Here is a 27651-nt window from a genome sequence, read left to right as displayed (position 1 = left end):
TTTTGTTTCTTCCAGTTCTTAGGTTCTGATCTTCATTGCTCCCCTAGTTTGAGTACTGCAACTGTTCAATGAAGGTAGCAAGTAGTAATAGAAGAAGACATGGGCACTGAGGGAAGCTGAAAAAATGATCTACTTAAAAAACAGAAAACTAATTCTGTTTTTATGTGGAATAGCTAATGTGCCTCAAAACTGATGATGACAAATGCTTGAAATTATTTCTAATAATTTTGAATAGTAACTTCCTTGGTTGAAAAAAAAAAAAAAAAAAAAAAAAAAAACAACACCAAAAGGAAAAAAAAAACACAAACACACAAACAAACAAACAAAAAGAAAACCAGTCAAACAACAACAACAACAAAAGAGCATACACGTTTTGCTTTTTAAGACTCACTTTTGTGCAAAGAGTAGCCCATTAACTTACATGAGGCCATGTCTAGCCTTTTTCTTTGGACATGGCATTCTAGATGTTTTTCACCATGCTATGAAGCAGGGCTACTGGTATGTCTCCGAAGCCTGACACATCCTGATTTCACACAAATGTCTGGAGACTACATAAAGCTGGAAAAAGGACTTGAACTGTTCAGTTTAGCATTACTGCAATACTATAAGTTCTGTGACAGTGCTTCTTTTTGCTTATTTGACTGTGTGGTTATATTCCTTTTGTCTTTGCTGTCAAATAGTAAGTAGCTCCAAGCCAGACTTTCAGAAGCAAAAGCCTTTGAATTGTTCTAAACAAGGAGTTGGGACATCTGATCTTCACATGTTACAAAGCCCTTTGTATGGGGTGGCTTGAAGAAAGCCTTTAGTTAGAGACCTTAACAGGGTGGTTTTAAAATCAGTAAAGTAATTTTTTTCTGGCATGAGGCACTTGGGAGGATTGGCTGCTGAGACATTAGCACTTTTTTTCTTAGTGAGCAAATGACACCTTCAAATGACAGACATTAAAGTGTGGAGGTGGCAACAGGTCTGATGCCAAGCCAGAGCTGACCTAGCAAAGCATGGAATTTTTCTCTATCTTCTGTCCACAATTTCTCTCTTTTCCAAAGGCACTGTTTTCCTCTTTTTTTTTTTTTTTTTTATCTATATACATATGAAAAAAAAAAAAGTTTTCTTATTCATTACAACCACAGCAAATGGCGAGATTTTAAAGGTTTATCTCTGTACCCAGGAAACCTGTATTTTGATGTGCCCTCTCACAGGTTCCTTGCAAAAATTCCACTCTTCTTTCTTCATCTCACTAAATAACTTGTGGTGCTGGTCAGAGGGGCTGTTCTTTCTTCATCTCACTTCTTCTTTGGGCTGGATGGATGGGTTATACCTTATAGAACAGTTCCTCTGTTCCTAAAGCATGAGGACTTAGCATGAAAAAAAGCATGAAAAGGATTGTTAGACACTTATGAATGACTGATAAGAAGGATATAGAACTAAATTCACTAGTATGTGCAGTTAACTTCCCTTGGACACCGTTAGGATAGAAACTTGCTGTGGAATTATTCCCCTGGAGGATTGTAGGTAGAGCTTTATGAGTGCAAATTTAGAGGCTGAATACAGATGCAGTTGCCTTCATTTCAGTATAGTTTTTAACAAATGTTTTGTGTCCCTAGCAAATAAAATATTCTCTTCACTTGCTTTCATTACTATAGTACAATCTGCTGTTATTATTTTGTTTCTAATCGCCTGCAGGACTTATTTGAAACTACAGAATAACTGAAATTAACCTTTTTCCCAGCAAACTATTAGGTAGGAAAAGTGAAATACAAGATTTGAAGTCCTAACAATCTTTTGCCCAATTCAGAAAAATTCACTTTTCTTCTACAAATCTGAAACATCAAAAGCAGAAATGTGCAAAACCTCCAGGGATATTAAACTGAGAGCTGTTGTCCTGCAGCCCAGTGGGTTGTTTGGTATTTGGGTACATAACATGTTCTTTCTGTTAAAAGGAAAAATTGATTGTGTGAGACATTTTTTCTTGTAACCTAGCTTATTTACCAAGAGATGGTAAAAAGCTTTAAGTCCTTTTTCCTTGAACAGTCAAACAGGTCAAAGAATGGACAGGGTTATTTCTCTTTGACTACAGAAAAGGCTCAGAGTAAATTTACCTTTAGACTTTTTTTTAAAGCAAGTTTACAGCTGTCCTTAACTATGTCCATTCTTGCTTTTAAGTCTGCCTCACTCAAACATTCCCCAGTTCTGGCCCTCTTGTCATCAGCATGCTGGCTCCAATCTTGGACCAAATTTCCTGCTCTCCTTCATCCATAGCAGGAGAGACAGCTATTTAGCTACACAGAGCTCTGTGAAGTCGATGAGATGACAAGTTTTAGAGACAACAAGCAGTGAAGGTAGGAGAAGCCCACCAAGAGGTTCGTTTATAAGGAGTATGTCCAGTATTGCTTGACCGATCATGTACTTCCATGAGCTTCCTGAGGCTGGGAGTGTAAAATCAAATGAACAACTGATAGCCCAACCAAAAAAAAAAAAAAAAAAAAAAAAAAGCAGCCAAGATAATCCTGAGGGGATGACTCTTCAAATTTCCATGGAAAAGCGGAATACCATCAAACAGCCTTAGGGCAGGCATAGTTTTGCAAGGTTATTCTTTTCTTGCTTTTCTTGCTTCTAACCAGCTAGAACAGTGACAACTTGAGATTACATGATACCTACCTCTACTGTCTTGGCTTGCAATGAGAGTTCTGTCTTGTGGGAAGTTAAATAAAAAAGGGCTTCTCTCCACCCAGCTCTCTGTGTTTACTCCACCAACAAAAAATATCCCTTCAGCACTTTGATGACCATCCAATTCAGCAAAGCCAGTTCTTTAGTCAAGGAGTCTCAGTGCATTTGTTGTTCTGGGTGAAGAACACCTTTTACATATGCTTGCTAAGACATAAAAGATTGTTTCCCCACCACATCAAACACTTCACAGGTGGCCACATACTACAAGGCACTCAGCTAAGATAAACTACCATTATTACTAGCATTCCTCTTTCCTTTCCTTTCCTTTCCTTTCCTTTCCTTTCCTTTCCTTTCCTTTCCTTTCCTTTCCTTTCCTTTCCTTTCCTTTCCTTTCCTTTCCTTTCCTTTCCTTTCCTTTCCTTTCCTTTCCTTTCCTTTCCTTTCCTTTCCTTTCCTTTCCTTTCCTTTCCTTTCCTTTCCTTTCCTTTCCTTTCCTTTCCACAGGCTGTTCAGGTTGTGTATAAAATTTACATTTAGCCCAGCCCCAATCAACAAGTGCTAGAGTAGTCTTTTTCCTGTGTAGTCTTATCCAGTACTACTTATTAACAAAACCCATATATATATATATATATATATATATATATGCCGTTTAAAATGATCTCATCAAAACTGGTAAAATTTGGTAACATTGTTATCTATCTTGTTTCCTATCTAGTCTAGTCATTGTCTATCTGGACACATTTTCCTAGCTAGTGTTGGAAAGGGAGAGGCTATCTGAAGCTCCAACAACATTCTTCCTCTAATTCTGCGTCCAGCAGGCATAGGGAAGGGCACCCTTCTGCAAATCTGGCTGGTTCCTGATTGCATGGGCTCTAGTGCCTGGCAACAATTCTTGATGGTAATTTCGTAGCGGTTACAAGCTGGTCATGATTGTTCCAGAAACAAAATTAAATTTGCAGTTCCCCCAGTAACATACAGTGGTTTGTTTGGGGACAAATCTGGACTGAGAGAAGTCCAAGCTTCTCTTTTGTTGGGCAGAAGGGAAATATAACTAGATAACTATAGTCACCCATACGAGTAAGCCAGGAATTCATGAAGTGAATCATAAATCATTATAAAGACCACCGAAGTCTACTAAAAGGGAGTCCTGTCTGGCTATACAAAGTAGTGCATTATCATTGGGAGGATTTTTCAGATGTTAAATCAAATGTGAAATCTTTAATACTGTGCTTTTCGTATTGAGTTTCGAAAAGGATTTTTTTGCCTGTTAATGTAGGCTACTTAAAAGAGAAAATTAGTTTTAAGAGGTAATTTTCACAAATGAACTTTGAAAGCACAGAGAATGATATCCAATGATTTTTAAAATAATAGTAGTAATGAAAAATTACTGTGCATTGTTCTTGGTCTCTGGCAGCAAATAGCAGTCTTTCTATGTGAGTGCTATACAAAAAGCTAACTCCAGTCCTTTCTCAGAGAGACCAGGCAGTTGTGGCACTTTTTAAAAACTCTCTGATGTTTTCATCAAAAGACAGCTACTGTTTTTTTCTTTCTCTCAAAATTATTTTCTAGTATTATTGTGAAACACATTCATGCTTTATTTTCTTCCTCCCTAATATGTCTTTAAGTATACACTGTGGCAGTTACCTGGAATAAAAAAAAATATTTGATGCATTAAAGACTGAACAACTCAATACTGACATCTTGCCTCCAACTACATAGCATGTCAGAAGTAATTTATGTGCTTTTGAAGCTAATATCAAATCATCATAAAGACCATTTAAATCTGTGTCTAATATGCCTGAAAATATGACTCTCAAAGAAAATTGAACAGTCAGTAAATCAAAAAAAGTTTATTTTGACATTTAGTATACTACAAATGTAAATTATGCATCTACCAGAAATATAATAAATAGATAACAAATAAGGTCAAAGTCATATAGATGATGTGTGGCAGAAACTGATTCTGAGCTGTAGCATAAAATATCTCAGGTGTCTTGGATTTAATTGTATTACGTGCTAGATGACCATGTCCAGAGGTGTTCTGTAGTGCTCCTTCTGGACTTACATCTTCTGTTGTACTCAGGGAGAGCTTACAACTTCCTTATTCTTGTGCAGGAAAAACAATCTTTATACTAGGTAAAGGAAAATGCTATCTAGTGTAGTGAGGTCTATTCTCAGAAGGACAGGGACCAGACTGATGGTTCAGGATCCTGTCAGAGTGCAAGCATCAGTCTCTCCTAGCAGCAGCCAGTGAGCACACCCATCACGGAGAAGGGAAGGTGGGTACTTTTGCTTAACATAGCATGCAGACTGCTTTTGGGAGAAAAGAGAGTGGCTGTTCTGCAACAGGAATATGATATCATTATTCATTCACCCTCCTGCAGAAATATCCTCTGTCTTTCTACTGGCCTTAGCAACTTTCATGTCATGAATAAGAAAGTGGCATTGAGACATTCCTGAGCTTAAGCTGAGCTTTCGTTTACTGACCAGATCTAGTTGGTCTGGTAGATAGCTGGTCATATGGGGCCGAGTCCCCAGTTCTCCCTCTGCTTTCGCTCTGCAAAAATGACTGTAGCAAGCATTTGTAATGTACTTCTAGATATACATTTTATAGGAAATATAATTAAAATACATACACAAGACTATAAAATCCTCTCACTTAGTAGTGTGTCTCATTGTAGTGCCAGTAGTGACAGAGCTGTGTAAAATATGCCAATGAAATGATGAACTTCTGTGGCACCTGCACTGCCAGTCTCAGTCTGAACCTTTCTTTCTTCTGCATGGCTTATCAGTTTACACTTGAGTGCAGATCAACATTTTGATGTGGTCAGGCTCTGCTCAGCTGGAAGCAATTTAACACTTGCCTTCATATACATTATATTGCCTGCAGGTTATTTTTATTCCCAATTGTTCTATGTAACATACATAGAACAAAGATTTCTGGAACTTGAAACCTGAATCTACTGTATAACTTACAGTGTCCATTGACCAGAACTGATCACTCTCTGACAGTGAGGAAGGATAACTATTTATTAACATATACAGCTGATAAAAAGTCTTACTATTAGCAGCTAAAAATGCCTCAGAAATAAATTGCCTATGAAGGGATACCTTCTACAGTTATGAATTAAAACCAACCCACAGAATTTTAAAAGATCTTTCCAATGTAAAGCTGAAATTCAGTGTTTTAATTTCAGAGTCATCAAAGTTTATGATATGTCACCATCTAAAGCTGGGCAGAAAAGGACCTGAGGGTTCCGGTGGACACCAAGTTGAACACGAACTAGTAAAGTGTCCCTGCCATACAAAAGAGAAATGGTACTCTGAGCTTCATTAGGCAAAATGTTGCTTTGAGGGAGGTGATGATTTCCCACTGCTCAGCACTGTTGAGGCCACACATGGAGTTCTGCATATAGCTATGGGCTCCTCAGTACAAGGGAGATACGGGCATATTGGAGAGAGTCCAACAAAGGGCTGTGAAGATGGTGAAGGGACTGAAGCATCTCTCCTGTGAAGCCAGGCTCATTTTCAGTGGTGCCCAGTGCTAGGATAAGAAGCAATGGGCACAAACTGAAATACAGGAGGTTCTGCCTGAACATCAGGAAGCACTTCACTGTACAGGCGACTGAGCACTGTCACAGGTTGGCCAGAGAGGTTGTGGAGTTCCGCTCCTTGAAGATATTCAAAAGGCATCTGGACATGGCCATGAGCAGCCTGGTCTAGGTATCCCTGTTTGAGCAGAGGGATCGCATCATATGACATCAAGAAGTCCCTTCCAACCTCAGACATACTGTGTATTTGGGCTATCCACTGTTCTTTTAGAAGATTTTATCTATGCAAACTCCTAAGCATTGTATTGATCTACGTAAAGTAGAAATTATCTTCAGTTCTTATCTTAAAATCTCAGTATTCTATAGTTTATTCTGTTTCTGAACTCCTAGGTTTGTTGCTCTGACTCCTCCTCCTCAACACATCAGTCCCCAAAGAATTTCAGTTCCTCCTTCCATGACGCAGAGACAAACTCCACAGACTCCCCATTTTCAGCAGCCTGGGGGATTACATCTAAAGACATACCAGTCAGCATCAAATCCTTCCTTTCAACCAAATAGTCTCCACATCCAAGGTAAGAAGGAAGACGCTTCATCAGTGATGTTAGTCGTTTGTCATTGCTGCTTGGCTTCAAATTAAGCATTTCAAGGACATTGGTATTTTCAAGGCCCCTTTCCTCCTGAAAGAAGTAGCCTTCTAGGACACTGTGTTCAGGTTTTCTTAAAATTCTTAACCTCACTAATATTTATGTATCTTACTGTGGAGTTATGAGTTTCTCTTCAGACTGATTTTCAGTTGAAATTGAACTGCAAATAATTCCATGATGCTTGTGATTTTAATTTACTAATGTTATGCTTCTAATCACTTCCAACTATATACATGAAGAGTTACCATGTTTTCAAGAAGTGGAATATTTTTATCCCTTGCAATTGTGGTGGGATGGAAGCCTCTTCTTTCATTAGCATACATGTCTCTCAGAATTGTATTCACACTTGCATTATGTAAACAGTCTCTACAAATCTTCCCTCTCCTTCTTTGTTCAATCAACTGTAAAGTCAGGAAGAAAATTAACAGCAGATGAACATAATATTGGGTTGTTTTTCATTTTTTTTTTTATTATTATTTTTTTTTTTAGCTAGTATGAAGCCTGAATTGTAATTACTTTAACATTTTGGGAATGTATTGACAGAAGACCGTTGCCTCTCAACTGTTTAAATATATGTATGTAATATATTTATGCATACACATATATGTGTATATAAGTATGCGTGTATATATATATATATATAATAAATATACATACACAAGCTACATAGCCCAGTGCACTTTTACAGGCCTTGGGATTCTGCCTCTTGATCAGACTTCCTGAGAATGATTATAGTAGATGTCATAGGAAATGTATCTTGAGAAACTAAGGCTTCTTTCACTTATTTTTATTTACTTTTCCAGATGCAAACAGTCTCACTAGGGGTAGTGATTAGGCAAGACCATGAGGCATTTCCCAGAGTTTTTGAGTGAGAGGAGAAAGGAAGGTGTCAGTCCTGCTTTGTTCTTATTGTATTAGTCCGTACATGATCAACACGAGAACCAGGTACCTTTCTTCTGGGAACTGGTAACCCTATACAGCACAACTTAGTATAAGAAGACCATAAGATTTTTGAATAGATGTGAAGGGTTATTATTGGCTTTGTCTATTCTCTGATTTTCATTGATAATCAAGGGTCATTAGAACACATAACAAAGTTTCTTAATGTATTATTCCTCATCATTATTCATTGTTCATTGCCAAAAGTTTGACATGAGCCAGCAGTGTGTGCTTGGAGCCCAGAAGGCCAACTGCATCCTGGGCTGTATCAACAGAGGAGTAGCCAGCAGGTCGAGGGAGGGGACTGTACGCCTCTGCTCTGCCCTTATGAGGCCCCAGATGGTGTGCTGTGTCCAGGTCTGGGGCCCCCAGCACAAGAATGATTTGGATCTGTTAGAGTGGGTCCAGAGAGGGCCATGACATGGCTCATTAAAACCATTTTAAGAATTCCCAGGATAGATCTCCATATAGGGGGATCTCACATGTATATTGAAGCCCTACTCCACAGCCAAACTGAAGTGAGAGCTTTAGTCTGTCTCCCAAATGGGTCCAAAAATGGATTAAGTTCAAGGGTTTGGACATTAAACCCTTACCTTACTCGATCACACATTAGTATTACCATGCTTGCCTCCCTGTCACAGGAAAAGCTATGCTGAAAATACACTTTGCTGACAGAAATTATATATGCAGAGATAGCAGCTGAAAGTTGCAATTGTACAGATCTCTGCAATTAAAATTGGTAGGAAGACAATGTGAGCTGAACTCTCCTTTTTTTCTTTCTTTTTTTTTTTTTCGTAGATATAATACATGGCAAGGCAACATCCACAATTGCGTATTAAACATTCTTTCAAAAACTAAGTAACTTATTGTCACTTTAAGATGACAATATTTTTTCAGAATATTCTCCCTCCAACTTAAGTGCAGCTGTCTCACTTATATGGGCTATTCTAAAATCTTTGTTTGTCATTTGTGGCTGGTCTGCTTACCTAAACTCTCCCTCTAAAGAACAAATATTTGGGAATTCATGGTCAGGTTTTCTCAGCAATAACAAAATTATTTCTGCCTTCCTTGTTCACATCATTATAATATAAAAGAACAAAATGGAGCTATTTCACCTGCCTGGACTATTTGTTATATAAGCCATGGGAAGCTCTATTATTTTCTGTCTCCTACAGTCCATATCCTGCCTTTTCATGATTTAAAGTTCTGTAGCTATAGCCACTTCAGCTCTGTCCACTACCAGAAAATTGTGACATTTTTCTGTTTCATTATGTAGTCTTAAACTTGTCAACTCCATTTAAATTGGCTGTACTAAGGAAGAAAAATTTCATTGCCAGGAAAGCTTTTTGAAGAAAACAAGTTCTAAACAATATCCCTTACAGAAAATCTGAGCATTTACAAGTTCCTGGAGATCTCAGAGCACTATCTTTTAGAAAGAAATGTAGGATATGCAAGATTGACTAGACTCTTATATCTAATAGCTACTTGAATTGTGATACTGCTTTTTATGGGAAAAATATTGCCTGAAGCTGAGATTTCATGAATTGTTTTGAGTGATTTTCAGCATCAGGCACCTGATAATATCTGAGGGGTCTTTTTCACGCCTTAGATAGTATTATATAATGCAGTAAATACAGTCTTTCCCTCCTCTTGTGAAAATCATTATTTCCATTGAAGCACGGGATGTTTTGAAATGATGTTAGAAAACTGCACTGCAGACATGAAGCTCTTCCTTTCCTTTCCTTTCCTTTCCTTTCCTTTCCTTTCCTTTCCTTTCCTTTCCTTTCCTTTCCTTTCCTTTCCTTTCCTTTCCTTTCCTTTCCTTTCCTTTCCTTTCCTTTCCTTTCCTTTCCTTTCCTTTCCTTTCCTTTCCTTTCCTTTCCTTTCCTTTCCTTTCCTTTCCTTTCCTTTCCTTTCATTAGACTGCAGTATTGTTTAATGCATAACCATAGACAGTAAATCTGAAACTATCCTGAACCGGAGCCTGGTGCGATGATTTACCAGCTTGACTAGGATGCCATTGTACTACTTCTAGACAGAATACATGTAAAATACAATCCTGGTCCTGGAAATTTTCAAAAGTTGGCCGAGGACCTGCATTGTGCTGGTGAGTCTTGCAGTTAGGAACTAACTACAGGTAGTACACAGGCAGTTGCAAAAATAAAATACTTTTCTGAGACAGGTCAGAAAAGGTGAGTGAGATAGGAAAAATAGCTATAGAAACTCCCCCTTCACAGTGAGCAATCTTCTGCATATAGTGTAGAGTGACATGAAAATCCTCTGGACATGAATGTAGCTGATGAATAATGCTTCTAATTCTGCCTAAACATTTCTGCACTAAAAATCTGACTGTTCTTTAAAGTCATGCCTGTAACTCATGCCATATGTGTTTGTGAGTTAAGATGATGACCAGTATTGGCTGAGTAATGAAAGAAGGAAAAAAATAATGTAAAATAATCAGTGCAATAAAAGCAGCAATTTCTTTTAAAAACAGTCGTTAGCTGATACGAGTTAACTATACGAGTGTAGCTATACAGGCAGCTATACTAGTAAGAATTATTTTTTGGTTAGCAAGAGTCAAAATCAATTAAAAAAAAAAAAAAGAAAAATAAATATTTCTAGCTTTCCATGTTTGCAAGTCCATCTGGAAGTACAATGTCCAACTGATATCTTTTTGCTCTATGCTAGCTTTCCTTTTTCTTTTGCTCTTCACACTCAAATGCTACTAAATGATGTTTCTGTAATTAACCCAATGGACACTGTGGAAATATGCTGCAAAGAAACACCATAGAACACCTGTAGTTCAGGTCAAAGATAGATAGAAATTTTACATACCAGAGCAGCAGAAAGCACTCACACATAATGTGTGTATCTCAGTAATAATTATAATGATTTTCAGGAAAAAATATTCTCTGGGAAAGCTTTGTGATGCCACGCAGAGAGCTGACAGAGAAGGAAATAAATGTCTGTCAGAAAATTCCTACCCTGTGGAAATGATAACTGTGGCAGTCACAGCTAGTGACATATCAGTAATGAAATCTTTGTCCCTGTCAGGTCAATGCGATCAAGAGTCCATCACAAACTTATGTGGACCAGAATTTCAACTGTGAATTTAAAATGATCTGTGTACTTGTGGTTTTCAGATACTCAGAATCTCTCAGGTCAAGGCTCTGTATGTGATAAAGAACAAGAGCTTCTTGCATTTAGAAGAGATTCTTGCAACATACAGCAATTCTTTTTATATGTATGAATATTTCACTTCCCTCAGGAAATAATGTTATCATACCAGAAAAATACCTGTGTCTTGATTTCAATGATCTTGGCTATAGTGTATTGATTCAAAGAAACATGATTGATGTAACCTTGTGTGTGTGTTGTGCATGAGTATGTTTAAAATAGTTTGGTAACAGAGCAACGGATACAATCCAGAGATGCAGTCCTGAGAAGATAAGTTCAATTTCTGGAAGTTCATTAGCCAATGTGTTTGCCTTTTCATCTTTTCATTTTTTTTCCCATTGATTAAAAAAAAAAAAAAAAAAAAAAGGTAGAAAACTGTTCCTCTGTTCCTACCATTAATTCCCTAACATATAATCTCAACAGAGGTGCCAGGAGGTATGCTCAGGGTTTAGGGCCTGAATTTTATGTGGCTTCATGTTATCCTACCCTTAGCAGTACTGTTGATTAGTTTGGGCATAGCACCATGTGAACAAACTAGAGAGCTCATAAGACCAAGTTAGGAGATTTTGCTGTATCTTGTGTAGGCTCCAGTTCCAAGAGCTCTGCTTTGACCTGATTCACTGTAATATGGACAGAGACATATTCACAGACATGGACAGAGACATTTAGTATAGTGCCCAATAACAGATTGAAAGAGAATGATGCTCCCTCTTCTTATCCATTCTGTTTATGGCTGTGCATTTGATAAGATGGGTATCTATGACACTGAATTACAAAAATAACGTGTATCTAGGAGAGTGGTATTAATCTTCTGTGTTCTTTTTCCATCTTAAAAACTTATTTGGGGTTTTATCGGTTAATTTAAGTTCTTTGTGCACTTCCCTGATTCTTGCTGGAATGTAGTGGTTAACATACCAATGCATCAAAGCTTCTAAGACTTTGCTAGACAATATTCTTTTGCTCAAGTAGGGAATGAGCAAACACAGAGGATGTGACTCACAATAGCTCAACCCCAAGGTAAGTAATTTTTCTGCCAGGCTTTGGATAGCAATAGTCAAAGTTACTGCCAGATTTTTCTGCATTGGGAACAAGACACTGTGAGAAAAGCAGAAATAGAGAATGAGTACAGAGCAGTATGAAAGAACATTTCAGCATGTGTATTGAGGGGTCTTGCCAGCTGGCTCAGACCACTGTAGACTGAAATGATTGTTTCTGGTAACTTATCTGACTCAACAGTAAACTTTCAGAGGGTGTCCTATTGCTGGTTGAGAGAAAAATTTAAAAGCATTTTGAAAGGGGGCAAAAGCTGTCAATAGCTATGTAACTTCCAAGTTAAGTTTTAGATGGCTATTGTTTTTTCTTTCATTTTATTTTACTCATTTTTTTACTGAATGCCAGGATTGAACATTTAAGAATTGATGGGTTGCAAATTCCTAACGTGCTTTCCAGTCTGAATCAGTTTTGTTCCAGTTAAACTTTAAAGGAAAAAAAAAATCAAAACTGTCATCTTATATCCAGGGCTGTCAAGTACCCACAGCCTCTGCAAAAGATAATGGAAGACATGAGTGTTCAGCCTCTAGAGCAAGCAGAGCCTACAAGTTTGTGCCTGATGTGTATGTCTGCAGCCTGCTATGGATGAGGAACCATACTTCATTTTTTCTTTCTTCTTTATCTTCTTTTGCTCCTTTGTATGAGGGCAAAAAACTCTTTCTTCATGCAGGTTTTCAGACACAAGACTGACAAAAATTTGTATGTTACTCCATGAAACATCTCTATCTAAAGTCTTATTATGTATGTGTAAATTAAGCATGTATCTCACATTGTGCACATGAGAGTGGCTTTCAAGACTACTATTTAAAATTCAAGGACTATATTTCACATATCTTTGTTACTTAGACCTCTCTATTAATTCTGTTCTAAGTTTCAGTGCATAGGTTCAGGTTGTCTTTTCCTGTCCAAAATCCTGGCCTATCTTGATGCCTTTAAATACTGAGGTTTTTGCTTCACTTAAGGCACGTGCCAATATGTGTATGTTTCCTTGAAGGAGACCACAGAAATATAATCTCAAAGGAAAAATAACTAATAAAATTCCTAAACCATTCATCCTTCTTCCCATTTTGGCAGAAAATTGGTTATATCACATAAAGTGATACAGCATGTTTTCCACTCTATCCTTTTCCTTTCTTCATCCCTATTATTCATGAAATGCCTTATCTTTACATAAACACTTAGTGCAGCTTTAGCAAACAGTCCCATGGGGATGCTTCTATAGGGAAGTTAGTAGAAACACACCTAGCTCCTGGACACAATACAGCGGAAATTTGCCACGTGCTTTGTGATCATTGTATGTTTCTAAGCATAGTATACCTTTGCAAAGGAATTTGAGGACTGGAGGTTTGTTTGGGTTGGGGTTTCTGACAGTCAAGGCCCACAGCTTCTATGTGACATCTTGGAGGTAGTACGCTGTCTTTTGCCCTGCATTTCTATGCATAGAAAGAGAACAGCAAGAACAGCTAGCTGCAGAAAATGCAGAGGAGCTTGATTCACAGTGACTCAGGTTTTTCTAAAGTAAAAATAATTTTAAAATATTTTAATACTGAAATTATAATGGTTTCATTACTAGCATATGAGACATCTGAGAACTGTAATGAACATATTACAGAAAACAGAAATAAATACATAGTCTCTTAATCTGTAAATGCCAGCCTTCATAATCTCAGCAAAAACTGCAAAACTTGCATCTGGTAGCATTTTTTAAGGGGGAGAAATGACATTGCTTCCATGAGAGAAAACTACAGGTCAGGATAGTGCTGGATATCTGCCTATGCCTCTTCCATTGAGTATATATCCCTGTTTCACCAAGAAGCTTTGTTTTGGTTATATAAATATATATATTTTGGTCTGAATTTCTATGCAAATTTGATCAGTTTTATATGCCTCTCTCAAATATATCTCTTAAAGAACAAAAATAAATAAAAAATAAATAAATAAATGGAAAGTAACACAAAAACCCTGGTGGGGATCTTTTATGTCAAGTGACAAAGCTGAGCGCAGTTCTCCTTCCCATAGACTCATTGCTACTGAACTGCAGGAGAGACTCTAATCCTGTGCATACAAACATGAGACCCCGTGGATCATTAGCTAGCAGCCCTTCTGAGTCTCTGAGGCACCCCCACTATCAACCAGCCCTCAGTGGCAAACCTCAAAATTTTATTTATTCTTCCATTTTCTCAGCAGGGGTGAATCTGCTGCTTTTATTCACACCCTACTTATGCAATCCTATTATTTTGAATTAACCCATTTCTTAGATTCTTTAGACAGTAGACCAGCGTGAAGTCTAGAGATTACCAGTTTAACCAGAAGGACCGCAAAGTTAAAGGGAGAAATCTGAAAAATCTCACCTTCTATTCAGTCAGTGCCTCTCAGAAATCATGTTAGGGTCAGGAAGTCCATGAAGCAGAATGCACTGGGAATTTGTAGCAACTGGAGAAAGTCCTGGGGAGCTTCATTAGAAAGCTGCTTTATGCTTTATGCTTTTTATAAGCTTTTTATTGACCACTTTCTTTTCCATGTTCTAGGTTTTTATGGTCAGCTTCAGACTTTCTGCCCTCCCCATTATCCTGATACTCAGAAGAACGTACAACACAATGTTTCTTGCAGTATGGTTCCTCCCTTTGAAGACTGCTTATTACCTACATCAGTGGGCCAGGCAGGGCTTGGTGTTTTTCATCGAACTTTTTCAGCTCATTCTGGTATTACAGGTAAATGTCAGCTGGGGACTTTCTAGACAGTGGTGTACAGTTTGTGGACTTTGACAGATCTGCTTCAGATATGAATATGACTGGGACCTGTCATGACAGGGTTTACTCTTCACAAAGAGGAGGGGAGCATTCGGACACAGTCACCATGGATCACTGTAATATCTAGCCCATGCGCAAACTCTGCGCTGTTGAGGGTTTCTCAATGGTCTAACCTCTGGTGGTCAGAGAGTCACAAGATCACATATTCATTTCTAAATACATGTACAGTCCCTCAAGCCCTGCCTGATCTTTGCTCAGCCACCCTACTCAGATAGAACTGTAGCAGGGACCTAAGATGACTTAAACCATCAATTTTCCTATATCCATGTTTGACTTTTCTGTTTTGAAATTCATTTAGTCACATTTCCATGACACAAAGTGTCTGGCTACACACTTTTCTGTTCACACTTCACTTCCTCTCTTCCTAACTGAAAGGGTATTGCATGCTGCTCTGGAAAGGAGAAAATTACCTCTGTGTAGAGAATCAGCGAAAGGCAATGTAATATACTTAGGGCTTAATTGCATAGTATGCCCAAGTTTTTTCTTGTCCTTCTATACAGCATGATTTTCAATTAACATTTATTGCGCTTTGAAATCTCTTTTACATCTTTACCCTTCAGAAAATAGCCAGTGCAGCCATGTCACTTCAAAGTCTCATGTTATAGAAAGATGTAGTCCCAAAGACAAAAAAATTTCAGCAGTTATTTTTGTGCTTACATCAATTACTTATTGAAAATAGGAATTTCTGTCCTAGTGGCTGGTTTATGGCAATTGAGTTCTACAATACTTTTTTGTCTTATACATTGGGTATGATGAAACTGGGTATTGGGTATGATGAAATTCTGTAACCAAGCATGAGGTTAAATTTAAAAGTTATAACAATTGTAGTATCCATTAAGTGTGCAAGTATTAGTTGTGATTAAGTCTGCTGTAATTCAGACTTGATTCTGACAGTTCCTCCCTTGGCAAACAGTAAGTTATGTATTAATTTCAGACATACATAGGCTTGCTTGTTTTGTTAGTCTGTTTGGTCTGAAGCTGTTTCCAATTCTCTGCATAACTATTAAGGTATTCTCCATGGCATACTTATCCTGGCTAATTAATTATTTTTGTACTTTTCCCAGTTTATGACTTTCCAGCAGGGCCCACAGGCATCTTTGGTGATTCAGCCCGCAGCATGCCAGAGGATAGCAGTTTCCTACAAATAAATGCAGTGGATCGTTGTCCCAGCCAGCTTTCTTCTGTCTACACTGAAAGCTAAAACCATCTAACTCTGACAAGAACTTGGTTCCATTTCATCTTGCCCTTCTGATATTTCTCTACAAATTTTTTCTCTCCGTAAAACTACCATGTATGTATGGGGATATGGGTTAATATACATACAAAAAACAAACAAACAAACAAACAAACAAAAAAATTACCAAGCATTCATCAAGTAACCGAGCAGTCGGCTGAGAAGGAGATCATTGGGAAAAAGAAAGTTTTGCCAAAACCTTAGCAATCCTTTCTTTTCTTTTCATCTGTGGCACAGCAACTCTACTTTTTTGTTGTTGTTGTTATTGTTGTTGTTTATTCTTTTTAATTTCTCAAAGGGAATTTGAAGACTGAATAAGAAAACTGGTTGTTGGCTATATTCCTTTCAACCTGAACAGTAGAATCATTGAAGAATGCAACTTTAGAAAATTCCTTAAAAAGGAAGTAAAACCAGAGTATACTACAAACATTTCAAAGATACACAGCTTTTTGCACAGCCTGTTTGTATTTGGTGCTTCTGAAGTTAAACACAAACCAGCAAAATAAAAGGGAGAGAAATTACACACACATCCTGGCACTACCCATTGGAGGCATTGGCATGTCTTCTCTATGGGTCCAAAGATCCTTGGAACTGGATTTTCTTACAGGCTTTTGTTTAGGTGTGTTTTCCATTCCTCTGTATTTAAGCCATATAATATGGCAGTTACTTTTTTCCAACATTCCTTCTGACCCAGTTCTTCATGCAAAGAAGGGTAAAATGCACTACATGAGAAGGTACATTGACTTCATCTATATTTAGCACAGTTGCTAGACAAAAAATAATGTTTGAACTTTATGTTGATTTTTAACTGTATTGTAGGGCTTTATTTGCTGTATGTACCATAATAACTCTGTAGGAAAGTTTAAAATACTCTTCCTTAAATTCCATAGATTTAAAAGCAATCCATACTGATTCAATTAAATTTTTGTTGCCCTAATATTTTAATTTCCATAACATATTTTCAGTAAGAAGAACTACTCGTAAGTTTGCTATGTTCCCTCTGGTTATTCAGAGATGTAAAACTGGTTTAGTGGTTTTGTTTCTTCTTCTTAGGGTCAGGCTCTGGTCCTCAAATTTTGTACAGGGTACAATAAAATGAGGTTGCCTCTTGTGATAGCCACAAGAGTATGAGTTAAAAACACAATTTTGAAATAGAGATGAGTCATCACTGCGAGGATGTTTAGTTTGGGAGCAACACTTACATTATGTAAGACTGAGCTTTTAGATTATTCCGTTTTCAGCTATTTTGTGGACTTACTGCATAAGTTGCATTTTAATATTCTTACAACTTGTTTTAATATGAAGGACAAAAATCCAAAGATTCTTTCTTGCTGGCTAGACTGTAACTATGCTTCTGAAATCACTCATCCAGAACGATGAATTTTAAAAATTGTTTATACACATTTTCTTGTCCTGAGAAGCTTTTCAGAGCTATTGAATAGAATGTGGGTCAATTTCTTAATTTAATTTGCCATTATGTTGCATAGATAAATTTATGTCCAGACATTTGTAAACACTGGTAATGCTCTAAAGATTGTTTTCCTGAATTTTGTCCTTACACACAGGCACATCTGCTCATATATTTAAATGAGAGATTTTTATCCAGTAAGCTCAAAGTAGACATGAATAAGCCATGTACATAAACTGTGTAAATCAATAAGTAATAATATGGCTTAAATAAAGAGAATTCTCTATTAAATTTTTCCACTTTGTATTCTATTCCTCACATCACAAGCACGACCCTCTGCTTCACCTTCCATTAGTAGTTCTATTTGTTACCATATGCATATTTCATTGGAGTAAATAACATCAGGTTTCCATACACAGCTATAAGATACACATGGAAAAAAATCCCACTTGCTTTAGTGTAGGATTAGGCCTTTTTAGTAAAGCTTTAATTTTGTGCTGACTTAAAGCCCATTCTGTGATCTCTGCACATGCATATCTTGTTTCAGCAGGTGTAGCTAGACATGCTGAACACTTCCCATTTCAAACTTGTAGGACTGCACTTTTTTCCACCAAAGTCACTATGAGGAGAATTGGGCCCACTGCATGGGTATGCATGTGTATATATATATCTAATTTTGTATATAGAAATCCTTCAAGGTTCTCCATGGTTATCCAGGATTTGTCAGCTACTGTGTATCAAACTGAAATATTGCTGCTGACTTCAGATCTCTACCACCCTGATTTTTATTTTTTTGAAATATTTCTTCTGGTATCTGATAGCACAAGCTATCGAGTACAGATGGCTTGTAAGTCATAGATGATCCTGACCAAAGGGAAGGTGGAGAGACAGATTTCAAGAATGGTGTGATTTTTGCATTCATCAGTTTAATTTGAGAAAGGAAAGATTTCCAAGTCATTCATTCATTCCTGTGTATGCCTAGATTTATGTATGTATATATGCATTCACAGTATACAGCTTTCTACAAGTCTTAATCTTAAAAAAGAAGCTAGAATACAGCCAAGTTAAGCACATTAGAGTGGGCTACCACTCTGTAAAAAGGTACACCTTTTTTTACTTCCATGTCATAGACAAAGGGGATTCTTCATGATTATTTCGTTATTCTCTTTCCAGTCAGACTGACTTTGGGAGATAGATAAACTTATATCACCAAGGGCAATTGTATTTAAAATAAATAAATAAATAAAAATATCGTGGTTTTGGTAGGGAATCATGTTTGTCACATATTAAAATGAAAATGGTGCTTGTGAAAATGAAATGCATAATGCCAGTTTCTGACTTGTATGCAAATATTTGCACCTTGGTGATTTTTGTGTTGTTGCTCTAGTTGCTGGATAACATTAACTTCCTAAAGGGATTCATACCTAAGAAATGAAGTTATTTTAGACCATGGACATTAAACAATACTCTAATGAAATTATTTACAATCATTCTTTTTATACACTTCTCTGTTTTCAGAGTCACGGTATTTTTATATCTGCATTAGAAGTGGGTCTACACTGGAGTTTAAAATATAATTTCAAATAGCATATGAGTACTTTTGTGAGTGCATGGGTGAACATGTGTTTGGATATCCCTCTCTATGTATATATGTACATGTATATATGCACACATACATATAGGGATTGTGGTTTCCTAGTGCTGGATGATGAAGTATTGAAGTGCTGAGGCCATCAGTCACATTGTATTGTATTTTCAACTTTCTTTGAAGAGGTGTGAATGAGTTTAAAAATTTTAACTGTTTATTCTTTGTTTTCCCTGTGTAATTTTACAGCAAATAATTCAAAGAGCACTTTTTTGTTGTTTGCATGATTTTTTATATATTTTCTATTTTCTAAGAACAGATAAAACAAAAGAAAAAGACCACAGTTTAAAATTAGCTGGGTGGGATTTTATTTAATAAAAAAAAAATCCCTCTATTATATACAGAAAGCAGCAACTTGTGTAGTATTTTTTACATGAAGCACTTCATTGAGGAGAAAAGTGGGAATAAGTTTTTCCAAAACCTTACAGGATTTTCTACATATTTATAGATGCTTATATATACAGATATGAACTCAATTTTCCATAATGTATATCTGGCTGATATTTGCTCTAATGACGTATCTGTTACAAACCATGAAAAATAAATTTTCAAAAGAATTTATGTTTTTTCTTTACTAGTATGTGTAAAATTTTATGATTTGTTACAGTTAATTTTCATATAATCGTAAATTCTTTGGTCCTGTTTCATAAAATTCTTTTTTTATGTAAAAGGTAAAAAGGAGAGTATTTGCACATGGTAGAAAATAAAACTGGAAAAATATATCTCAATGACGTGATTATTAGAACATCTTATTTTGAGATGCCTTTGAGACTGCTCAAGTCATTGTCCTCCATAAAACTGCTAGTATCTGTGTGAATTAGAATAATTAGAAACAGAAATATATATATATATTATATATATATATTTGAGACATATATATATATGTCTCAAAGATTTCTTCTAAAAAACACCTTGATTAGAATATTAAGATTACATTTAATGATTGTTAAAGTGAAGCTAGAGATTTGTAGAGACAAGTGAGTGGCTCTGTGTGTTTACACCCTGGGTGGAGAAACAAATAAAAGAAGAACATTTAATTACACTTGTGCTGTGATAAGTTTTTGTTTGTTTGTTTCTTCATTCACATGTTTCTGAAATCAAACATAGTTAAACACAGTTTTACTTTTCTGTCTGGTTACAGCAGTATTTCTAACATTAAGAATAGTTAGTGTTTCTAACTGTTATGAAGCTGTTTCAGAGCATTTAATATAAGAAAAAAAAAAAAAAACATCTATTTTCATTATGCATTAGGGAAATATACTTCAACTTTTAAAGAATATTTAATTAGTCTGAATAGTGAAAAATATGAACAACAACCAAAAAAAAAAAAAAAAAAAGTAAAATACTTTTTTTTTTAAAGTGAAAAAAAAAAAAGTTTGTGAAGAGACCTTTGAAAGTAATGGTCAAGTCTGATTTTACTATGAAATTATTGGAAGATTTGCTCTGAGTCAACCATGAACCGAACCAAACCTAATGAGGCCTGGTATGTGTGTGACCTTAGAAAAGGCTTACCAAAACCACATTTTTCCCAGTGAATTCTTATTCACACTGTATCTTAATTTAATATAGGAAACTTGCCCCATGGTTTAGAAAAAATTGCTAGTGGATCCTGTGGGCAACCATGAAGAACTTTGATTTCATGAATTTTAGTGTTTCTCCATTCAGTTTTTCTCTTTGATAGAGCCCTTAAAATAAGAATTATACCAGTTCAGTACACGCTGGGTTGTAACATGGCCTGAAATGTCTCAAAGTCATGTGCTTTTCTTGGCTTGGGTGCCTGAGCCAAACCATTTTTTAACGATATCCTGCAGCCCTTCCTATGGCAAAATAGTGCAGTGTAATAGAGAAATTACAACAATAATTATGTTCCTGCAAAGCACATCAAGTTGCCTGATTTTTTTATTCTGTAAAGTGTGGTTTCTTTTTTGTCCTAATTCAGAACAAAACACCATTTTGAAACACCAGAATTTCTTATGAGATGGAAATTCCAGAGTGGAGTTACTTTGTTGCTTGTACTTGGTTACAGGAGTTCTCCCATGCACCTGTGACAAAGTCTATTCCTGTATTCATACCAACTGTGCCCTGTTGAAAAATAACTTAATTAAGCTAATATTTGCTATACAACTAGATCCTTCAATAAAAAAGAACATACAAACAATGTGGAACATTCTTCCATTCTGAATATGAATTTATTCATATTTACTGCACCTAATTAAAATATGTCTTATATTCGAAGTTAGAATTACTATGTCTGTAGGAAAACACTATATCCATTTTCCTAGGCCATTATTCTTAGGCAAATCAGGAAAATGCTGTGATACTTCTTCATGTTAAGATTCATTAAAGTTGTCATTTCCTGCCTTGGATCACTTCATCACTCAAAATAACACCGAATGCATTTTTAATTACCTGCTGCACAAATATATTTTTAAACACTATCTGTTAACCACTGTAAATAAGCCTCCTCAAGAAGCAACAGAAAAAAGTATCTTGCATAATTGGAAGTTTTAAAGTGGACTGTTTTTGCATGACTCTATACACTCACTCACTAATAAAAAGCTACAGGAAATATAATGCTAATACTTAATACTACAGATTTAAAAAATGCTAGATTTTTGAGGTTGCTATGCTTTCTTCCAAAATTTTAATTTATATTTTGCATCTATCTTCCCTGAAAATATAATTTTCTCATTTAAAAGCAAGGTATGAAAAGTAATTCTACCACATCTTCCCATGCCATTTATAGATTTACAGCCAAAGTAAACTTACCCAGCAGTCAATATCATTAATGATTTACAAATGAGATGGGCTAGTTCAGTGAGCTGTAACAAAGAATGCCTCTCTATGTGTCTAGTTAAAAGCTCCACATACCTTTGTTATAACCAGAAAATGCAAACCTCATGCATGGTTGCAACTAGATACACAGGATAAAGCATTATATCTAGGTAGACAGATGAAAATTTAACCATTTCCTCAATATCATGCATTTTTCTCATTCTGCCAGACATACTTGACCCTGTCCATTATTGGGCACACTGTAGGATGCTTACACATGTAAATCACCCGACTTTAACTATTCCAGGTACAGGCACAGTGAGATTATTTAAATTCATGGAATCCAGGGTGACCCACCCTCCTCAATCCCTCAAAATTCTCAGAAAATACCAGCAAAACTCTGTTGGGAAAACAAAACAAAAAAAAAAAAAAAAAAAAAAAAAACAATGTTGTTGCTGTTGTTGCTAGAGCTGTGGCTGACACATCTACTATCATGATAAGAGACTGGAAGCACTGTGATTTCACCTGCTGAAACTTAATCTCAACAATAACAGTAGTTTCTAGCATGAGTACACTAACTAAATCTGAACCAACCTTTACAATAAAGTCAGATTATGAAACTAACACAAACGCAGTTTGAAGTTTTAATCAGAAATAAAAGGCTGGCACACAAATTGACTGTGTTGCTGTTGCCTGTTGCTATACTTTTTCTGCTATTTTGAAGTTGTTCTTAATTACTCACGAGCCCTGTTCACTGCAGAAACTTTTAGATGAAGAATTTGTGCTCACAGTTGGACTCTTCAGCTTAGTGGACCTTCTTCATGGAAACTTCATGCTTTGTTCATTGCTGAGTAAATTTGCTTTGAATGAAGGTGGGGGAGATTGTGTTTAGCTAAAATAGGCTTACATAACGGTGGCCTAACTGCATTTAATTTACACATTCTTCTTTGATCCCTAACACCAACATGACAGTCAGTGAGGCTATGCTCAATGGCTCAAAGGAAAAAAAAAAAAAAAAAAAAAGATTGAGCTTGACAATTCAATGTTCTTCATTGTAGTTTCACATTATGTGACTTGCAAGGGGACATTTAACACACAGGAACAAGCTGAAGCTAAACTACTTGGCCTGATCAGTTTCATGCCTCACTGATGGAGCTGTGAATCCTTTTACTTTCACTGAATGATGGCCTTATTCAAGGCTATGGTTCAAGTCAGTACATATGATGAAGGTTGTTAGCTGAGAATAAAAGACCCTTGATGAAAATTATGACTACAAATGACTTTTATGCTCCTTTGTCCCAAGGGCTTGCCAGTGTGGGGCCTGCTGGTCACGTATACTTCTAGCACACTTAAAGACCTTCTGAAGCAACTGGGCAACCAGTGTCACTCAGGGCTCAGTGCAGCCTGTGCTTCTCCCAAGGATACTGCCTGCACAGATGAATAATTTTTGTAAGTTTGTGCCGCCTGGGAATCCCACTACAAAAACGATCCTCAGGAAGCTGACCATCTGGGGGGTTGACACTGTAATTGTGAGGTTTGTGTTTATTGTAATTCTGGCCACCTATACTAAGAAAAAATTTAAGAGGTCTAGTATCTGTTTTTTGCACAACATACACGACAGACTATATCAAATGAATTTCTACTGGGCAATCTAATACTTACTTTTATTACTGTTGTTTGTATTTAAAGGCTTTGGAATATTCTGTTATGCTAAGGTCAGAACCAAGAAAGTAGAGGACAAATCTTTAACTATATTATATTTTCTCTTTCGTTGCTCAGAAATTCTTCCTGACATAAAGTGTCAAAATCAGTACTTTACCAGTTGTATACACGCTACATTCTTGATCTGAATTGTAAGGGGGTAGAACTTAACTCATCAAACTGACAAAGCACACTAAACATGTTACTCATTTTGGAACAGAACAAATGTGAATTTTTACCTTTCCGCTTGCAAAAGAAGGCAGGTAGGATAACTGAAGTATGCCCTTCTTGAAAATTGTACTGAAGTCTAAATTTACATTGAATATTTTGTTTAACCTAAAAGGAAAAATAAACCACTGATATGTTTCAGGCACTTTTTGCCAATTTCCTTGAAACAAGCCATAACTAAATTTCATGAAGGCAAACATGAAATTTCTATCTAGCTAGTTTATTTAGTTTAATCAAACTATGGTATCAAGATCAGGGTGCTGCTAGTAACACCAAACATCATGAGTATTGTTAAGCTGCTGTTCCTAAGTCCCACTGGGAAACAGTGGTCCTGTGAATGGAAAAATTACGTCTCCTATCTTGCTTACTATGTGTCATAGGAGTCCTGACTGCTCTGGTGAGGATGAACTGAGTTGTAAAAACACATGCCTTTAAAGAATCAAAGGGCAAAGGAGGTGACAGATCTATAACCTAGTTCTTCACCTGAAAACAGACATGAACATTCAGCCTGGAATTAGAGGGTTCTAATAACTAGGTTTCAATTGCAAGAAAAATTATCATTATTTCAAAGCTGTCAGTAACAGGGGATTGATTACAGACAATTTAAACTATTCTTTCAATTGAAGAGGCTTGTAAGCATGACTTTTTGAGGAAAAATGGCAAAGAAAATAATAAAAAATAATCATAGTACAATATACCTCTATAGTATATATGTACAGAGACACAAGAAGGACATGCAGAAATCGATAAAATGTTTTTCCTTTCAAAGTTCTCAAGACTCTTTCCTAAAACAAGGGGAGAATACATTAGTCTTAATTTGGAGTTCTATTTGCCAGTAACACTTATAAAAAATAGTATAGTTTCTGTCCGGGTAAAGCCATTGCAAACGTCATCAAAGACACATGATACTATTACTTATTGGAAGATATAGATTGCTTATAATTTGGAATATAATCCAGTGGTCGTTTGTTGCCTTCCAAATTTTTATTAGTCACATTGATTTTATGCTCACCATGCCTGAGAGCCTTGTTCCAATTTAATGTAAACCTTTAAGCAGATTCTCAATGTCACTTTACCATATGTACCCATTAATATCAAGTTAATGTGGACACTACCATTTTGGCAAAGCAAATTCATGCATCCACTCTTCTCTGACATAACTAACTTCACAACTTACACTGCAAAGGAGAACTTTTTATTCACTGGTCCCCCATTCTTTGTGGGAAGCAGGGAAAGCCTCACTGCAAAGTCAAGAAGAATGTCTACTTTCTCTTCCTTTTTTTTTTTTTCTTTTTTTTTTTTTCTTTTTTCTTTTTTTCATTGTTTCTGGAATAGGGGATAAGAGAAAAGTCTATAAAAATGTAACATAAAATTATTAACATAATAATAATTACTGTAATAATATAATGTAATAATTTTATGATTATAAAATTATTCATGTAATACAAAATTATTAACCTAAGGCACTGTTTGCACTGAAATTAACTGGAAATGATATTCTAAAATTCTGTATAGAGATAGTTTAGCATAAGCATGAATACTGAATCAGGCCTAGTAAGAGCCAATAATAAAAGCTCATCCAAATTTCATATAGTTGGATTTGGTTGGAAAGGAGAGAAAAAGTGAGTAAACTACTTTTTTTTCGTCTGAAGGCTTCTCCCTGCTAGACTATGTGTAGGACTACAAAATGTTGGACTTAATCCTATAGCCTTACCTCATCCTTCAGGCATTTAACAAAGGCAGTATTATTGAGTGCTGAGTTTCAACTAATTATCAGAAGTGAGTGAGAGAAAAAGGGGACAAAGAGCACCTGACATGATGCCATGTTTATAATTCACACAGACATCTAGGATAACAAGCTCTCTGTGCAACAGCATTTCATGATCTCTTGTAGTAGGCTATTATTTCTTCAGCAAAGAAGATGAAGTGCTTGATGAAAAGTGGCAGCTAATAAGTGTGTTAGAATTGTGTCACCTGTCTTTACATCATTTAACCTGTGTAAGTGTGTGATGCCCTATTGCTGCAGGACTGTATTTTATGTGCAAGAGTCAGAAGGTTCTTCGCTTCACTGAGTCTCCTTAGAGGCTCCAGTAATTAATTCTGGAAATTGCACCTGGGAATCCCAAACATGCCTCTTTGCATGGCAACAAAATGCAACAGGGTACAAGGGCATTCTGGAAACAACAGGGTGAGAAATGATGCCAGACAACACCTCTCCAAGTGGTCACATTCTTGGTGAATTCTTTGCATACCTTACGTGTGATGGCCCCCCAAAAATATATGCATACCATAGCTTGAAAAAGGGTTGAGAAGCAGAACCAAGTTCTGCAACAAGCTTGAGTAAAAGCAAAGATGATTTCCATTCAAAAGTCTGCACTTATTAAATTGGGATAAATTGGAAAAACTTACTGGCTGGATTACCTTCTAGACTGTCTTTATACAAGGTCAAACAGCATCAAGCAGCCCTGAAAATAGTAAAGCCATATTTTATGGGCAAATTTAGAAGCTGAAGAAAACTCTGTGATGTTGGTGGGCATGTCAGCAACTCTTCAGTGAAGGTAAATAAGCTTTCATGGAATCACAGAATCACAGAACAGTCTTAACTATTTGGTTGAAAGGAACTTCTGAAGGTAATGCAGTCCAACCCTCCATACTCAAGATGGGACACCCTTTCCCAAGACCATGTCCAGATGGATTTTGAGTATAGAATTACCAGATGGTTTGGGTCAGAACAAACCTTAAAAATCATCTAGTTCTACCCACCCTGCCATCAGCAGGGATGCCTTCCAATACATCAAATTATCAAAAGCCCCATCCAAACTGACCTTGAAAACTTCTTGGAAGGGGGCATCCACAACTTCTCTGGGGACCTGGTTTTAGTGTCTCACTACCTTTGTAGTGAAGAATTTCTTCCTAAAATCTAATATAAACCTACCCCAAATTATCCTCTTTTAACTAAAACCATTACTGTGACCTCTCAGATTTTCCTCATGGAAGAGGTGCTCCAGTCCATCATCTTAGTGGTCCTCCACTGAACTCTCTCCAGTATGCCCACATCTCTCTTGTACTGGGGTGCCCAGAACTGGACACCCCAGAACTGGGCACCCCCAGATGTGACCTCATCAATGTTGAGTAGAGGGAAAGGATCACCTCTATTGATCTGCTTATTATACTTTGCTTATTGCAGACAAAAATACTGATAGCCTTCTTAGAAACAAGGACACATTGCTAGTCCATGTTCAACTTGGTGTCCACCAGGACTCCCATGTCCTTTTCTGTGGAGCTCCTTTCCAGATGGCTAGCACCCAGCATATACTGGTGCCTGGAGTTCTTCCTCCCCAGCCTCAGGACTCTGAACTCTTACTGAGCTTCATGAGATTTTGTCAGCCCAACTCTCTAGTCTGTCAAAGTTCCTCTGGATGACAGCATGGCCCACGAGTGAATCAGCCACTCTCCCTAGTTCCATGTCATCTGCAAATTTACTGAGGGTGCAACTCTACCCTATCACCCAGATCACTGATGAAGTGTTAAACAGGACAGGACTCTGTATTAACCTGTGGGGTACTCTGCTCATTACAGGCCTCCAACTAGATTTTGCAGTACTGACCACTACCCTCTTGGCCCAGCCATTCAATAACATGTTGAAACAATAAGATCCACTGTTTAAAACACAAGACTGAAATAACCTGTATCTTTCACCCCTCCATCCATCTGCAGCAAAAGGACAAATCTGAGAAAGTAACAGCAGGTTCTATATTGGCTTTGCATTTGATAAGGAGGGATCCAGGCCCCATACCTTGAAAGAAAGTCAGCTTGTATACT

The 27651-nt window shown here is 36.7% G+C and overlaps 1 protein-coding gene across 9 annotated transcripts in view; it reads left to right on the top strand.

Annotated features, from left to right (window-relative positions):
* GLIS3 (GLIS family zinc finger 3) overlaps positions 1-21290 on the top strand; it is a 185454-nt gene extending 164164 nt beyond the window's left edge. For 7 of the 9 annotated variants that reach the window (XM_038170687.2, XM_038170684.2, XM_072031659.1 and 4 more), the window contains 3 exons: positions 6609-6790; positions 14557-14739; positions 15903-21290. In XM_038170687.2, coding sequence (XP_038026615.1) covers positions 6609-6790; positions 14557-14739; positions 15903-16039 — 502 coding nt within the window. In that variant the 3' untranslated portion in view covers positions 16040-21290. The remainder of the gene's footprint in view (positions 1-6608; positions 6791-14556; positions 14740-15902) is intronic. The other 2 variants (XM_072031661.1, XM_072031662.1) reach the window with 1 other exon arrangement.
* Positions 21291-27651: the final 6361 nt, after the last annotated feature.

This window comes from Anas platyrhynchos, chromosome Z, assembly GCF_047663525.1.
Source record: "Anas platyrhynchos isolate ZD024472 breed Pekin duck chromosome Z, IASCAAS_PekinDuck_T2T, whole genome shotgun sequence".
NCBI classification, from domain to species: Eukaryota; Metazoa; Chordata; class Aves; order Anseriformes; family Anatidae; genus Anas; species Anas platyrhynchos.
This window is presented reverse-complemented; position numbering and strand designations above follow the sequence as displayed.